Source organism: Paroedura picta, chromosome 11 (assembly GCF_049243985.1).
Source record: "Paroedura picta isolate Pp20150507F chromosome 11, Ppicta_v3.0, whole genome shotgun sequence".
Classification (NCBI taxonomy): Eukaryota; Metazoa; Chordata; class Lepidosauria; order Squamata; family Gekkonidae; genus Paroedura; species Paroedura picta.
The window spans coordinates 5,363,244-5,378,800 of record NC_135379.1 but is presented as its reverse complement, the minus strand read 5'-3'; the positions used below and the strand labels follow the sequence as shown (position 1 = coordinate 5,378,800).

The 15,557-nt window shown below is 49.8% G+C and overlaps 1 protein-coding gene across 9 annotated transcripts in view; it reads left to right on the top strand.

Moving 5' to 3' along the window:
• The window catches only part of PRKAG2 (protein kinase AMP-activated non-catalytic subunit gamma 2), a 138,748-nt gene that overhangs the window by 69,569 nt on the left and 53,622 nt on the right, over window positions 1-15,557 (top strand). For all 9 annotated transcript variants that reach the window (XM_077302819.1, XM_077302820.1, XM_077302823.1 and 6 more), the window contains one exon: window positions 14,280-14,497. In XM_077302819.1, the coding sequence (XP_077158934.1) occupies window positions 14,280-14,497 (218 nt within the window). The remainder of the gene's footprint in view (window positions 1-14,279; window positions 14,498-15,557) is intronic.

Genomic DNA, 15,557 nt, shown 5'->3' with positions numbered 1-15,557 from the left:
AGAGCCACGCTCTGGTCCTCACGGTCTAGCTAAAAAGCTCTTTTACGAACCGTAGGACTGCGTTAGCCTTGGCCTGAAAAGAGCCATTCAGGCTCTTTCCTTAGAAGGAGGTACAGTGGAAGGGAGTGCCAAAAGGGAGGGGTCCACGAGCCGGTTTTCTTTGGTCACTCACAAGTGCGGCACCCCCCCCCCCCATCACACGATCCGCAGCCATGTGCTGCTCTCCCTCTCACCCTGCTGACGGCCACATGTCAGTCACGCTTCACTCCTGACACCGGATCCCCGGCAACTGTTCCTTCATCCAGCTGCGAATCTATAGTTACAGTTCCTATGTGTGCCCTAAATAAATGGGGCAGGCAGAAATTCGGTGCACTGCCCGTAATGTGGGGGCTGGGGGGAGCGGGAGGGGGGCGCTGGGCCCTGCTTGAATAGAACGCTTGTTTCCCAGCCCCACTTGTGAATTGTTACAGCGGGGCAAGCTTAGCTGCCTCCGGTTCCAAAGGGCTGCAGCGTGTGACCCTGCATTCAGACGTCCTGCTTTTTGCCTGCGGAAACTTCTGGAGAGCGGCATTTCCAAGGATTCGCTGCTTTCCTTTTTACCAGCCCTGATTCCGAGGCTGTGGCAGCAACGCGACAAGCCCAAACTGATCCTGGTGGCTGTGGGAGAGGGGAGGAGGTTTTGCTCCGGAGATTTCTCAGAGAGGGCCGAGGGGGGACCTGGCAGAGTTTTATAAAATCACTTGTGGGGCGGAAAGAGTGGGCAGGGGGACCGTCTCTCCCTCTCCCCAAATGCAAGAATTGGAGGGCATCCCATGAAGCTGGTGGCCAGTCGATTCAGGCTAGGCAGAAGGGAAAAGTTCTTTACGCAGAGTGATTAAAACGTGGAATTTGGTGCTAAAGGGTGCCGTTTGGCTCTGGGTTGGGAAATGCTTGGGAATTTTTGAGTCTGGGGATGGCTGGGCTTGGGGAGGGGAGGGATTTCAGCAGGGCCGGATCCCATAGAGACCCCCCTCCCCATCAGCCATTCCCTCCAAGAAGATGAACTTGGCTGTCTGGAGATCAGTAGTCGTAATGGGCGATCTCTAGGTACTGTACTGTACATAGATACCTTGAGTGTGTGTGTGTGTGTGTGGGGGGGAGATTGGCAATTCGCCATGGTGACTGAAGGGAGCCTCCATATTCAGAGGCAGTCAGCCTCTGAATCCCAGTGCCCGGAGGTAACATCAGGAGAAGGCCTTGGCCTCTGTGCCCTGTTGTGAGCCCTCCAGAAGAACTAGTTGGTCACTGCGTGAGACAGGATGCTGGACTAGATGGATCCTTGGCCTCTATGCCCTGTTGCTGGCCATGCAGAGGAACTGGTTGGCCACTGTATGAGACAGGATGCTGGACTAAGTGGACCATTGGTCTGATTCAGCAGGTCTCTTCTGAGGTTCTGATCAGGGAAAGACTTTGGCCTCTATGCCTTATTGTTAGCTCTTCAGAAGAACTGGTTGGCCACTGCGTGAGACAGGGTGCTGGATTAGGTGGACTTTTGGTCTGATCCAGCAGGGCTCTTCCCATGTTCTCATGCACACCTCCACCTCTATGCCCTGTTGTCTTTCCAAAGGAACTGGTTGGCCACTGCATGAGATAGGATGCTGGACTAAATGGACCCTGGTCTGACCCAGCAGGGCCGTTACATTCTCATGATGCCGTTCAATTTGTGTATTTATTTAAAGTTTTCTTTGCCGCCTCCCCAGAGGCAGAAAAGCACAGAGATGTTTTTTTGGAAAAGGCGAGAACCTCTGTATGGAGACCTCTGACCCTGTAAGCACATACTTGGAAATAGATAGGATCGAACTCAGCAGGACTTGTCCCGGCAATTGTGCTGGAGTAGGTGAAGATCCCACGTCCGAGTTTACAGTTCAGAAATCTGCCTCCTGTCTCTCTGAAGTAAATTTGTTCCGAGTTTAGCTCTTCAAAGAAACTTCCTTTGACTTTGGCTTATTTTGAGAGCTTTGCCTAGAGATGCGAAGACCCAGAAAAATACAGGGGAAACCAGAAAACCTTTTTCTCCCCTCAGAGGACCTTTTAAAAGTTCCTGCCTATAGCAGGCCACATCTTTTTAAGCTGTATGTTTATTGTCCAAATGTGACCAAACTTGTGTACAGTAAGTAGGCCATATTGGGCATGATGAGAATATACTGTTGATAGTTTCGGTATTTCGATGCTGCAGTGACCCGAAATCTGAATTGTGAGGGCATGCAACCGTTTCTATGGAAATAACACTCTTCTTTTTCTTTCCTGGAAAATATTGTTTTCTCTAGTTTCAAGTGAAGGTTCGGTGAGCTAAGGTTGAAGTGGTTTGCAGCTGTCTGACTCTCTCTCTTGGTCTCTTTAGTATTGGGTGTATTTATTTTTTATTTACTTCCCTTATGCATAGTCTGGCTTTCTCAGTGAGATTCAAAGCACAACGTAAATCAATCTATTCCGTGGCTGGTAGGTCCAGTGACCAAGGCAACGAGGTTTCCAGTTTCGCGTAGGAAACCAAGTCATTAGTACTTTTTAAATGTCATAAATAAGCCAGACCATGAAATTGTCCATGCTAACTAGCGGTGATTCGAACCCGAGTCTCCCAGATCCGACTCTGACACATACTGGCTTGACAAGTCCCATTCCGTATCCATTGGATAGCGTGCTCCCAAGCCACCTGCAGGCCTTTACCCTGTGGCACTGGGCCAGGTGTGTGGCAGGGAGCATCAGTGGTGAGACATTGACAGATGACTGGGCAAATGCCCCAATTCAGGGTATGCCAACATGGGTAGGGGTGCCAGCAGGCTTTCTTAACAGAGGAGGCCTCTCGACAGTCCCGGAATGGTTTCCTCAATTGGGTGGAAATTGATTAATTTTTAATTTAAAAAAAAAGATTGGCTGATATGATCATATATGGTTATGTCGACCTCCCTCTCCCAAAATGGCTGATGTTGGGCCTGGAGGGGATGGCGAGGCAAAGGAGCCTTGGTCATAAAAATCCTCGCTGGATGAGGCTTGTTGCATGAGGTAGTGGAGTCCAGAGCAGTAAATATTCTCATTGTAACTTGACTGCAGTGTGGGGTGGAGTAGCAGGGGGTGACAGAGTGGAGTATGCCTGCCTCGGCTATATTCCCATCCCAGTGGGGTAGGTTGCTTGGCCATTTCTAGGATTGGGAGGGGGCAGGGGCCGATAGAGCATGATGTCACATGTGGTGGGAGCGTCTGGGTGATGTCACTTCTGGCAACATGTGACTTCCGGGGGCGTGGCAGGGAAGTGTGGCCTGCTGTCATCAGTTCCAGGGTTCCTTGAAGCCTTCAGAATGTTTCAGGGGTTTCTCAAGGCTGGATGCCAGTCTCCGAGGGGGTGGACCTGGGGATCCCCTGGAATTACAGCTCACCTTGGGACTACAGAGATCAGTTCCCCTGGGGAAATAAGTGCTCTGCAGAGTGGCCTTGTATTTCGCTAATATCCTCCTCAGCCTGCACCCCCAAAATCTCCAGGAGTTCCCCAACTTGGCTCTGACACCTTGACTCCCCCTTCCCCTCCCGGTGGGCCAGGGGGACCTGGCCACACTAATGCCAGCCCTGCCTGAGTTTCCCGGGCTGCAGGAACCCAGGACAGGTTTTCGCAACTGGCCGCGAAGGAGTCAGGCAATGTCCTCCTTTTCTTTCCTGCCTTTCAGCACCTCCCCAAGGGGTTCCTGCCTTGTTGGGCTTGGCCGCCCTCAGGACTCCTCGTCCCTCTTTGTCCTCTCCCTCTGGCTTCCTCCTGCGACCAGCTGCCGCCCTCCGCCTGCGGCCAGTTTCCCGCCTCAATGTTTCCATCCACAGGCCAGAGTTTTTGTTAGCGGTCGGGGCCCTTTTTGTCCAGCCGCCCTGGCTTTGCGCTGGCCGGCAGAAAAGGGGCGAGTTCGGATTGCACGGGACATCAAAAGCAAACAAGCGCCGTTCCAGCCCAGCAAAAGCCTGGCAGCTGCTTGCCCCCTTGACCTTCAGGAATGGAAACGGCGGGCTGCCCACTGGCAGGGAGGACGCCTGGAGACGGCGGAACGAAGAGCCACGGCTGGTGGCGTCCCCTGGGGAGCTCCCTCAGCCTCCAGGCCTGTGGATGGGAATGACAGATCATGTCCTCGCTGCAGTTCCATGAAGCCAGCATGTGTTGCAGTGGAGCTTCCCACAATGAGCAGGGAAATTGGGGCTGATGTAGCCCCATCTGTAAACGCCATTGTATGTTGAAGTGGGGCACTCCCCCAGGATACTGCTGAAAGGCAAATGGGCTTCACGTTTGAAGAGTCGAGCAGGATTCTGTCTGCCTATTCCTCCATGAATCTAACCCCCTCTCCCCCCCCCCCACCCCCGCTTTAAGCCAACTGTGTGTGTAGCTTTCTCTACATCCAGGAGCAGTGAACTGTACAAGTGAATTATTCATTGAGTAGGAAAGCATTTCTTTACCTCTGTCCCGAACATGTTGCATATTGACTCCATTGGGTGCCCCGGAGCTCTGTTGTCATGGGGGCAGGAGGGAAGAGAGAGAACTCTCTCTCTCTCACCTCCCATGCATAATATCCCTCCCTCAAGCCATTTATTTTCCCTAAACTGCATAGTCCTATACTGCTATGAAAGGTGCTCCTACCTCTTAACCCTCTTGGTTGCATTCCCTTTTCCAGCTCTGCCACGTCCTTTTCGAGATACGATGGCCAGAACTGTGTACACTTTTCCAAACGAGGCTGCACCGTATATCTGTCCAGGGACATTAAAACATCAGCCATTTTAGAATCCCTTTCCCAATAATCCCGGACGGCCATTTTCACCACTGCTGCACATGGAGCCGACTTTTTAATCGAGCTGCTCACTGCGACCCCAAGATCTTTTTCGATCTTGGTCTCAGCTACGGTCCAGAATCCCAAAATGAAATCAGTCGCTGCAGCCGATTAGCGTAGCCATTTTCTCGGCTCCTTCTTAGACGGCGACAAGAAGAACGTTGGGCGGAGCAAAAACCGTGTTTTGCATTGCAGAGTGGTCACTAGGCTGTGTGTGCACGCGCCATCAAGTAATAGCTAAACTTACGGCAACCCTGCAGGGTTTTCGTGGCAAGAGACGGTCAGAGGCGGTTGGCCATCTCCTGCTTCTGTTTAGTGACCCTGGATTTCCTTGGTGATCTCCCATCCACATACCAGCCAGGGCCGACCCTGCTTAGCTTCCAAGACCAGATGAGATCAGGCCATCCGAGTCAGGGTTTCACGTGATTTGGACATAATCATTGTCAAGATTACTAAATAAATCTTTTTTAACCGATTTGAGTCCAGTGGCACCTCTAGAAGAAGAAGCAGAAGAAGAAGAGTTGGTTCTTATATGCCGCTTTTCCCTACCCGAAGGAGGCTCAAAGCGGCTTATATTCACCTTCCCTTTCCTCTCCCCACAACAGACACCCTGTGGGGTGGGTGAGGCTGAGAGAGCGCTGATATCACTGCCCGGTCAGAACAGCTTTATCAGTGCTGTGACTAGCCCAAGGTCACCCAGCTGGCTGCATGTGGGGAGTGTAGAATTGAACCAGGCGTGCCAGATTAGAAGTCCGCACTCCTAACCACTACACCAAACTGGCTCTAAGAGCAACAAAGTTTTACTCAGGGTGTCAGCTTTCGTGCCTGTGCACACTTCCTTGCACAATGGAACAGGAATCATAAAAGTATGGATATAAGGATAGAGTATATTATTAGTAAATTAGTAAACAGCATCCTTGAGGCCACCCTAGAACGATGGTGCTTGTGCGCGTGTGTGTGTGTGTGTTTGTGGATGCAGAGGAGAAGGGAAGACTGAAATGAAGATTGAAGCGCAGAGATGTTTTCTGAATGAAGTGCCGAGCAGAATTAGGCAAAGGGCTGAAAGTTAGGAGGGGGGGGGGAGCGAATCAGAAGGCATTTGCGGGTGATGGAGCGGAGGAAAGGTATTGGGGGTAGGTGTGGAAAAGGAAGAGTTTCCTGCAGAGAAAACGCTTATTCACGCGTCTTGTGGGAGACTCTGCTGACAGGCCGGTCTGCTGGGTCTCCCGCCAGCTCCTTTTCAGCCCTGCGCAGCATAGTGTAGAGAGGAACCGACAGCTGCCGGCCCTCCTAAAGCCAGGGTAGGAAAGCCGCCTTGTGGCGTGTTCTGTCAGAGCGGCCGCTTTGTGCACAACCTCAAGGGCAAAAGAACATCTGCTGGCCAGCAGCCCGAGAGGCCAAGAAGACTGTTCAGCCCCTCGACAGGCAGCCGAAAACAGAGCCGCAGTAGGAGTCTTCCCAGAGTTTGAGCCCGGTGGCACCTTTGAGACCAACAGGATATGGCTGCACACCTGAATCTAGGATTCTTTTTGAAAGGCTTCTGTCGGGATCACCCTCCATTCCCGCATGGGGGACTCAGAAGGTGCTCCAGTTCTACCACCAGGAGGGAATAAATGTGCAAGAAGTAGGGTTGCCAATCTCCCGGCACGGCCTGGATACCTCCCAGGCTATAGAGCTCAGATCCCCTGGAGGAAGTGGCAGCTTTGGGGGATGGATTGCATGCCGTCACACCCCTGCTGAGCTCCCTCCCCATCCCAAACTGTGCCCTGTCCAGGCTCTGCTCCCAAGCCTCCAGGACTTTCCAGACCCAGAGATAGCAACCATAGCAAGGAATTATGAACACTGGCAACAGTCAACTGCTTGGTTAGACTTTGGCATCTTCTGTAGCTAGAGAAATAACATTGTGTTCAGAATAAGGGCTGAAGGGAGAGTAAGGCTTAGGGGAGCCCATCCTTTCCCAGGGGGAAATACAATTAATGCCCCTTTGCCCAGGAGTTTGGCTGAAACAGGGAAAAGGGTTTTGCAGGAAACTTTCCATGGGGTTTCCAGGTCTGGGTTGGGAAATGCCTGGAGGCTTTGAGGGTGGAGCTGGGATTGGGTGGAATTTGGGTCAGGGGGGGACCCCAGTGGCATATAGTTCTACAGTCTGCTAGATCTGTGGGTTATTGTGGCCCGGATGTGATGGCACAAAGAGGCAAAAACTGAACGTAAGAAACCCACAACCAACCCCAACTTCTATAGACAAGCCCCACAATAGATCTTCCCACCTGTGCACACTATAGGCCAATTTCACTTTCAGCTGGCTGGATCTGGCAGACGGGATCTAGCCGCGCATTTTTGGACTACACTGCCAGTTTACAATCCTGCTTGGACCTCAAGCTTGGTCCTCGGCAGGACTACAGACACAACAGAGACCACCCTCCACGGCAGCCGCTTCCTCCTGAGGAACTGATCTCTCGCCTGGAGATGAGCTGTAAATCCGGGGGATCCCCAGGTCCCACCTGGGGACTGGCATCCCTAACTGGAGAGCTGTAGAGGTGATCTTTCATTACATTTGTCCTGAGTTTGCGCCAGTGAATAGAGGGGCAGGCTCCAAGCGGTTTATTTCCTGTCAAACAGGATCCCAGTGGCCATCAGTCCTCGCTTCAGGAGGTCTTTGGCAGCTGCCCAAGGAGACATGTTCTGTCATATCTCCACAGAGAGATTAATTTCCCAGGCCTGCCTCCCCTCTGCCGCCCCCACCCCCCGCTTGCTCGTGAGTTGAGGCTGCAGTCAGATGCCTTTTGAATTTTAAAAAGGGACTGGATCACTTAGGGGAGTGTTTTAATTATTCTCCCAGCAAGAAGGCAACATCTGGAAATGGGGAGGTGGGGAAAGAACAGGTACTGAAGGGATGGAAAGAGCCAGCTTGAGGCTTTCTGTTCTGTCACGGATTTTCCCCCTGAGAAGCCGTCAACGACATGGCAAAATGTCTGCTCTCTGGGTTGGCACTCCAGAAAAGGAAACGAATTTCCTTTCCAGGTTGGGTCTCCATCCCTGCTGTAAACCTCTTTGTCGGGATCTTTGCAAGGCTGGGTGCCTGAAACAGCCAGACTCTGAGCGTTTTCACTCAGAAACGAGCCCTGCAGAGTACAATGGCAATGACTTCCTGTGCCGAATTAAGTAGCTTTGAAGCCCCGTTGAATTTGGGGAGGCAGCTACAAGTGGTCGGGTGCAAGGTCAGCCTGCAAGATCCGTTAGAAGGAATCTACGTACTTGCATGTTGAAATCCCCCAACAAAATGAGCTTAAAAGGCATGTCTCTGGGTTCATAGCACACCGTGAAGGTTGCTCCATTTATTGGTCTTTGTTCGCCAGATCTGTGCGTTGCTGTTCCTCTAGCAGCAGCCCAAGGCAGCACAGTTCTACACTGGGAGATCTTTTGGGGCGTCCAAATCCATTTGCCCCATGTTGCATAAATAGCATCGTTTCAGAACGTTTCGTATTTATGCTTTGGAATAAACTTGGCTGAACTACATGCAACCTGGAAGCAAGTTCCACAGAAATCACAGGCACTATGTCTTGAGAACTGACCTGAGCAATCCTTTGGCAATAGGTCTCCAGATGGCTCTTGGTGCTATGAATGCAGAGGCTTTTGTAGCAGCAATAAAGCATCTCCATGCTAGTTTCCCCAGGACTTTAACACAATTACGCTATAGCGATATTTCTGTTTTTACACGGTGTTATAATGTTATAGCAAGATATCAATTGCTAGGGTTTTGTTTTGTTTTTATCTGAAAAAGTCTTCTGATGGTGAAGAATTATTGTGGCCCCAGACCCAGGGCTATAGTATTATAACAGTTTTTTTTTTATTACATACCAGTTTATTGTTATATTGCTGTAGAGAAATAAATGACAGCTACATGGGAATGAGGTCTGGAAAATGGTGCTAGTGTGGCTGGGACCCGTAAAAATTTGCAGTTTCCTGTCGGTGCTTGTGCAAATATGCCTTGGCTGCCAAGTTTCAAAAAAACAGCGTCCGGAGGCTGGTTTATGAAACAGCACAGAAAAGCAAGGGGGAATCGAGAAGGTGCATACATGCATAGAGATTCCATGCTGATGTGGGGCTGGGGGGGGGAGATAACTCCTGTTTGAATCATAAAGTTGGAAGGGGCCATACAGGCCATCTAGCCCAACCCCCGCTCAATGCAGGGTCAGCCTCAAACATCTAGGAAAAGGATCTGTCCAGCTTCTGGTTGAAGACTCCATGAACAGTTGTTTCCACTGCTGAGGACTGTGAGAAAAATTTTCCTGATATCTGTCCGGTATCGTTCTACACGTAGTTTAAACCCATGATTGCAGGTCCTTTCCTCTGCTGCCAACAGGAACCTGCTGTCCTCTTAAGTGACAACCTTTCAGAAGCTCACGCCTTGAGATAAATCTTTATTGGTCCTAAAGGTGCTACTGGACTCTGATTTTATTAACCTTTCAGATACTTAAGGAGAACAAATTGGGGAACCTGGTTGAGCAAAATCCGTGTGTGGAAGCCAAAGAGATGTTTCTGTTGGCTGCAGAGGAGAGGACACGCAGTAATGGGTTTAAACTACAAGTACAACGATATAGGCTAGATATCAGGGGGAAAAAATTCACAGCCAGAGTAGTTCAGCAGTGGAATAGGCTGCCTAAGGAGGTGGTGAGCTCCCCCTCACTGGCAGTCTTCAAGCAAAGGTTGGATACACACTTTTCTTGGATGCTTGAGGATGCTTAGGGCTGATCCTGTGTTGAGCAGGGGGTTGGACTAGATGGCCTTTATGGCCCCTTCCAACTCTAGGATTCTAGGATTCCTATCCCTTTTAACTGGAGTGGATTGGCCCTTGAATTGATTAGGAAAGTTCACAGTGGAAAATCATCATGGAAGCCGGGTAAGAGCCAAGCGGCTGCTGTGGCCCTACCAGAAGGAAAGGAACGTCTCGGCTCGTCTTTTGCTCTTGAGCAGTTCTAATGCCCAAGGCTTCCCTCGCCTTTAAAGGGATGCACAGAGTCTTCCTGACTGCAGCAGGAGAAATCTGCTACAGCCCTGCATCTTGTTTCCTTATATGGTTTCTGCGGCCTGCTTCATTCCAAGCAAACTCTTAACGCTTCACCTTCGTATGCGCTTTAACGGCTCGTCGTCTGCTGTTACCGCAGGAAAAAGCCCAGTGGCCTTTCTGCAGGGAACCTGCTTTGCAAAGGAATAGCGAGTGACCGGTTGTGCTTAATATTCACCAGATGTCGCCTGCCTACTACTCTGTTTTCATTACTTGAAGAAGAATGCAGACAGGGAGGGGGAATGCTGTTATTTGTACAAGGATTCGGAGGGGAGAGAAGGCTCTGCACCATCCCTTTGCACTGCGTGGAGAAGTCTGGTGTATGCATTCGCAGTACTGACAGAGAAACATACAGATCATCAACGGGATGCAAGAGCCAGGAGAAATGGCCCTAATTTCGGGGTCCCGAGCAGTGCAGGAAAAAGGAAAATATAAAGTAGCACATCTGTAGGAACTATAGTACTGGTAATTTGTAGATATAGCTTGGCGTAGTGGTTTAGAGTGCTGGCGTCTAATCTGGTGAGCTGGGTTTGATTGCCCGTTCCTTCACACGCAGCCAACCTTGGGCCAGTCACAGTCCTGATAGTGCTGTTCTCTCAAAGCTCACTTCCCTCGCAGGGGGTCTGTTGTGGGGAGAGGAAAGGAAGGTGATTGTAAGCCACTTTGAGAGTCCTTCAGGCAGTGAAAAGCAGAGTATAAAAACCAGCTCTTCTTCTTTATGCAGTTTTGCCAGGTTCTGTCCCTAACCGTGCCTGATTCTTCTGTTGGTCTTTTTTCAAGGCACCAAATCCATCGTGGACCTGAGACAATTTCCTGATTCCTCCTGTGTCTTTTGACTTTAATGATTTGGCCCTAATTTGCCCCAATTCGGGTTGCCAACTGCTAGGTGGGGTCAGGAGTTCTCCTGGAATTACAACACAGAGGTCGGTTCCCCTGGAGAAAACGGCTGCTTTGAAGAGTAGATCCTCTGGCATCATACCTTCCTGAGGTCTCTCCCCAACCCAGGCTCCAACCCCCAAATCTCCAGGTATTCCCTGACCCTGATTTGGCAACCCTAGCCCCAACTCAGCAGGTTCTCCCCCGGTCTCCCCCCCCCAAAAAAATCTTGGTTCCATACTGCAGAGTTGCATCCTTGGTTTTGTTTTTAGGTTAGTTTTCGGCAGTCAGGAGCAGAACTTGGAGTGAGGAACAGTTTGCTCTGAAAGCAGATTACCACATAAATTCTTGCATGCCCAGGGAGCAGGAGGCAAATTTCCAACTCTATGATTCTTCCCGGCCAGACTGGCCAGGGATTCTGGGTTGTTTTTTTTTTTTTGAGGCGGGGGGTTATCTGGGCATGGAGCTGGGGATCATGTGGGTGGGCAGGTAGTTGTGAATTCCCTGCATTCTGCAGGGGGTTGGACTAGATGACCTTGCAGAACCCTTCCAGCTCTATGATTCTAGGATGGGCACCTTTGCGTCTGGTTGTTATCACTCCGGAATTGCTGCTTGCTTAGCCCATTAGCTCCTGAGTGACAGATTCCTGCAGATCTAATGCAGTGGAGTCCACCCCCAAAAAACCCTTCCATTTCAGAGCCTGCCATCATGTCTCGGCATCTTTCCCCATAACCGCAAGCACTCTGAAAACACTTAGGTGCCCATAACAATATTATGGGGGGAAAACTCATTCTGGAACAGCTGTGGATCAAACCTGTCTGAGATGAAGGGTTGGGAAAGGAGACTTAGTGACCCCCCTGCACAGTTCGTGAAGCCTGGCTCCCACGTTCTCAAATATAAATCAATAGGCGACGGCACTAAAATTTTCATGGATCATTAAGTCAGGTCTTGCATTGCATATTATCTCTGCCCGATTGCAAGAGCAGACCCCAAGACAAATGCAGAATTATTGCAATTTGGTACCGAGAAAAATGTGTCAAGGCGGTATTTGTGTCACTCCAAACACAGAGGATAGAATATTAAGTTAATTATGGCCACTCACAGTTCTACAGTGGGAAGGCTTCTTGCTGGTCATCCATGAACTCATAAAACAGGCCTTATATCAGGGGTGGCCAAACTGTGGCTCTCCAGATGTCTATGGACTACAATTCCCATGAGCCACAGGGAATTGTTCTCCAGGATAACCTTTCCTCATAGGCCCAGTTTTCCAGTTCCCCAATTATCTTTGTTGTCCTCCTTAGAAACTATTCCCTTCTTTGCATCTCCCGTAACACTCAGCACTTGGACACGATACTCCGGACAGGCTGTGACCAGCACAGTGCCGAATGGAACTATCGTTTCTTGACTGTTCCAACGTTCTTTCAACTTGAAGGTGAATTTAAAAAAACAAGAAGTCAGTAAGCTTTGTGGAACTACACAGAGGTAGATGACACAGGAGGAAATTTTTTTTGGGGGGAGGGCACAGTGTTTATAAGCAAAGGAAGTGAAAAAACAACTCCTGCCCAACAGTGGAAGTAGCTGATAAGAACTCTGTTTCCTGTCTCAGCCAGACTTTTACATCCCATAACCAACCAGCTAGGAACAAGGGCATGCTGAAATTCTGAGCAACAGAAAGCTGCTTCATCTGTTCTAGATTTCTGGGTGGGTGGGTGGATGGATGGATGGATAGCTGACACCTTGAATAAATCTTTGTTAGTCTTAAAGGTGCTATTGGACTCTATTTTTGTTGTGCTACTTCAGACCAACACGGCTACCCACTTGAAAATATAGGATTGTATATCTGGATTGCGTTTACCCCTCTGGTTCCGCATGGGCTCAAGAGATTTGTGTGCAATTTGCATGTGGCTTTCCTTCCCGTCCCACGGGAGGCAACAAGGCTGCTGGTTTTATTGGTGTTTATCATGTGCAGTTTGGTGCAAGCTGTTGTTTGTGCTCATCCCTGACCTCAAGAACCTTCGACCTTGGCCAACCGTGGCTAGTCGTAACCAGTCTGCCCCACCCTGGAGCATTCGCAAGAGCCCTTGCTGTTTTCTGCTCTGTGGCGATTAGCGCATCAGGGATGGGGAAGCCTCAGGGGAGAGATCAAGCAAGGCTTTTAGGCGGTGTTTGCTTAACGTCAGTCCTCTCTTTGCTCCTTAGCAACACCTGCCTCAGCCGTTTGGTGCATGGTGTGCTGCCTTTGAGCCGTGCCTTAGCTGCTGACAGGGAGGCTTTTATTTTGGGGGTTTTAATTTCATAAAATGCAAATGCCTCTTCAAACAAAAATGTCATCTGACGTTGCCAAGAGATGGCTTCAGTGGAAGCTGTAATGTCGTGTCTCTTCTGACCCTGGAGAGAATGAGCCATGTGCAAATAACGGCAGAATCACTCTAAAGGTATTTGTTAAATTAAACCCCTAGCTGTTTCTGCCCCTTCCAAAACCATACAGGAGGGATGCCATCCCCCAGGTGGGACCAGGGGATCCCCTGGAATTAGAGCTCATCTCCAGACTATAGCAGCCTTGGAGGGTGGACTCCAGTTTGGTGTAGTGGTTAGGAGGGCGGACTTCTAATCTGGCATGCCGGGTTCGATTCTGCACTCCCCCACATGCAGCCAGCTGGATGACCTTGGGCTCACCACGGCACTGATAAAACTGTTCTGACCGAGCAGTAATATCAGGGATCTCTCAGCATCACCCACCCCACAGGGTGTCTGTTGTGGGGAGAGGAAAGGGGGAAGGCGACTGTAAGCCACTTTGAGCCTCCTTCGGGTAGGGAAAAGCAGCATATAAGAACCAACTCTTCCTTACCTCCCCCCACCCATCCCCTGCCATTGAAAGCCTTATCACATATTGAAACTGTATTAATAATGTTAGTTGTTTTAAATGAACTGTAATGTTTATTTGACATGGCCATATACAGTCATATCACCCATTAAATGTTTAATGAAATTGTAAAATACATAAAAAACAATTGCCCCCCCCCCATTCAAGGAACCTTCCCAGGGTCTCACAAAACCCTGGCTGAGAAACCCTGGCTGATACCCAGAAGCTGAGAATGGACTCAAACTTTGTTCTTTGTATGTGAGACATTGTCTTTCCTAACAAGACTAGGCAGAAACGTCATCCAAGTAAATAAATAATATTTTTGCAGGTTAGGCTTAATCCGTGGAAATGAGCACCCAGCTTGCAGGGCCTGCGTGAGACGGTGGAATGCTGCTCCTGGCCAGAAAAGACCAACGGCTCTATAGAAATCTACTCCGTTCATGTTATATCGATTACAGCGCAAGTTATTTAAAAGCACTTTGTTCACCGGAGCAGGGAGTGCCATATTTTATGAGGAGAGAAGAGATCTGTCCATTTTGTTGGGAAGAGCAAGACCTCAGAGGCTTCCGTGGTGGAAGTACCATTTGCCCCATGCAAATCCCGAGAGACGGATGACGGATCTTTTTAAAATTTTTCTTTCCAGGTTCGGGCCTCTCATCTTCTCCGTCGACCCCAACCCAAGTGACCAAGCAGCCGACCTTCCCTCTTGAATCCTACAAGCATGAGCCCGAGAGGCTAGAAGCCCGGCTTCACTCGTCCTCGTCTCCCCCAGATACGGGCCAGAAGTTCGGGCCACCCCCAGGACAGAGCGGGGCCAAGCCTCCGGCTTCTGCACCCCCCCTCTGCACTACCTCAAGAGCGGTAAGTACAGACAGTTTTCTTCCCTGCTCCTGCGGGCTGTCAATGCCCTGTGTTTCTATAGTGGCCAAGGGTATGGCTGCTTTGTCTTGGCTGAATCCTTGTAAAGGAGGAACACGCTCCCCTACTGCAACTTGGGGTCAGAAAGTGCTGAAAGAGAGAAACTGTCCTGCCCGAAGCCACCCAGAGAGTTCATGGCAGAAGTAAGGTTTGATTGTGGCTCATCTTTGAGCTACGACTTTCTCCATCCGTAAAGATGCTCCATTTTTGGTAGGTCGGGCCCAGAGGTCTCCTGGAATTACAGCTGATCACTTCCCCACATCTTGCCCTCCCAGGGCTCTGTCCCCAAATTTCCAGGGATTTCCCAACCCAGCGTCACCAATCCTGATTTTTGACTTTCCCCCTTTGGTGTCCTTTCAACATCTGGGTCATCATCTGGATCAACATCTTGCACTCAGAAATAAAGCAGATTAAGCTTTTTCTGACATGACCTAAATGGTAGGAGAAAGCAGCCACACATAGGAGTTCTGTGCATTCTTATTTTCTTTGCTTGAAATTTCCTGTTTCTTCCCTCTCTGTGTGTTCTTCATGTGTTTTGCTCCCTCTACTGGTCAATTCAATATTACATCTCTATATGTCCATATCTCCTTGCAGATTTAAACTGCAGGTTTTATGCCAGACAAACGGGTGTAATGTTGAATCGACCACCAGAGGGAGAGAAAATGTGTGCACTTGGGGGAAAAAACCTCTAAAGAAACAGGAACTTACAAGTGAAGATAATAAGAATGTGGAAGAGCCCATTTGATGTCCAGTTGCAGTGCAGACGGCTTCCGCGTCGATATGTCTCCCTGCATAAAAAACAGGCAGCTCCTACACTGAAAGAGAATCGCCACATGGTGTCATTCTCATTCTGAGCACCACTCATGGTGTTCCTAAGAAATGAACCTGTTTCAATGCAGTTTAGAGGCTGGTCACTTCCTCAGTGACCAGCCTGTTTGCTGTGCAGGACACCTGGAGTCTGGTCATGGCAACAGGCAAGGTTGGGACAGCGGAAAAAGAGATA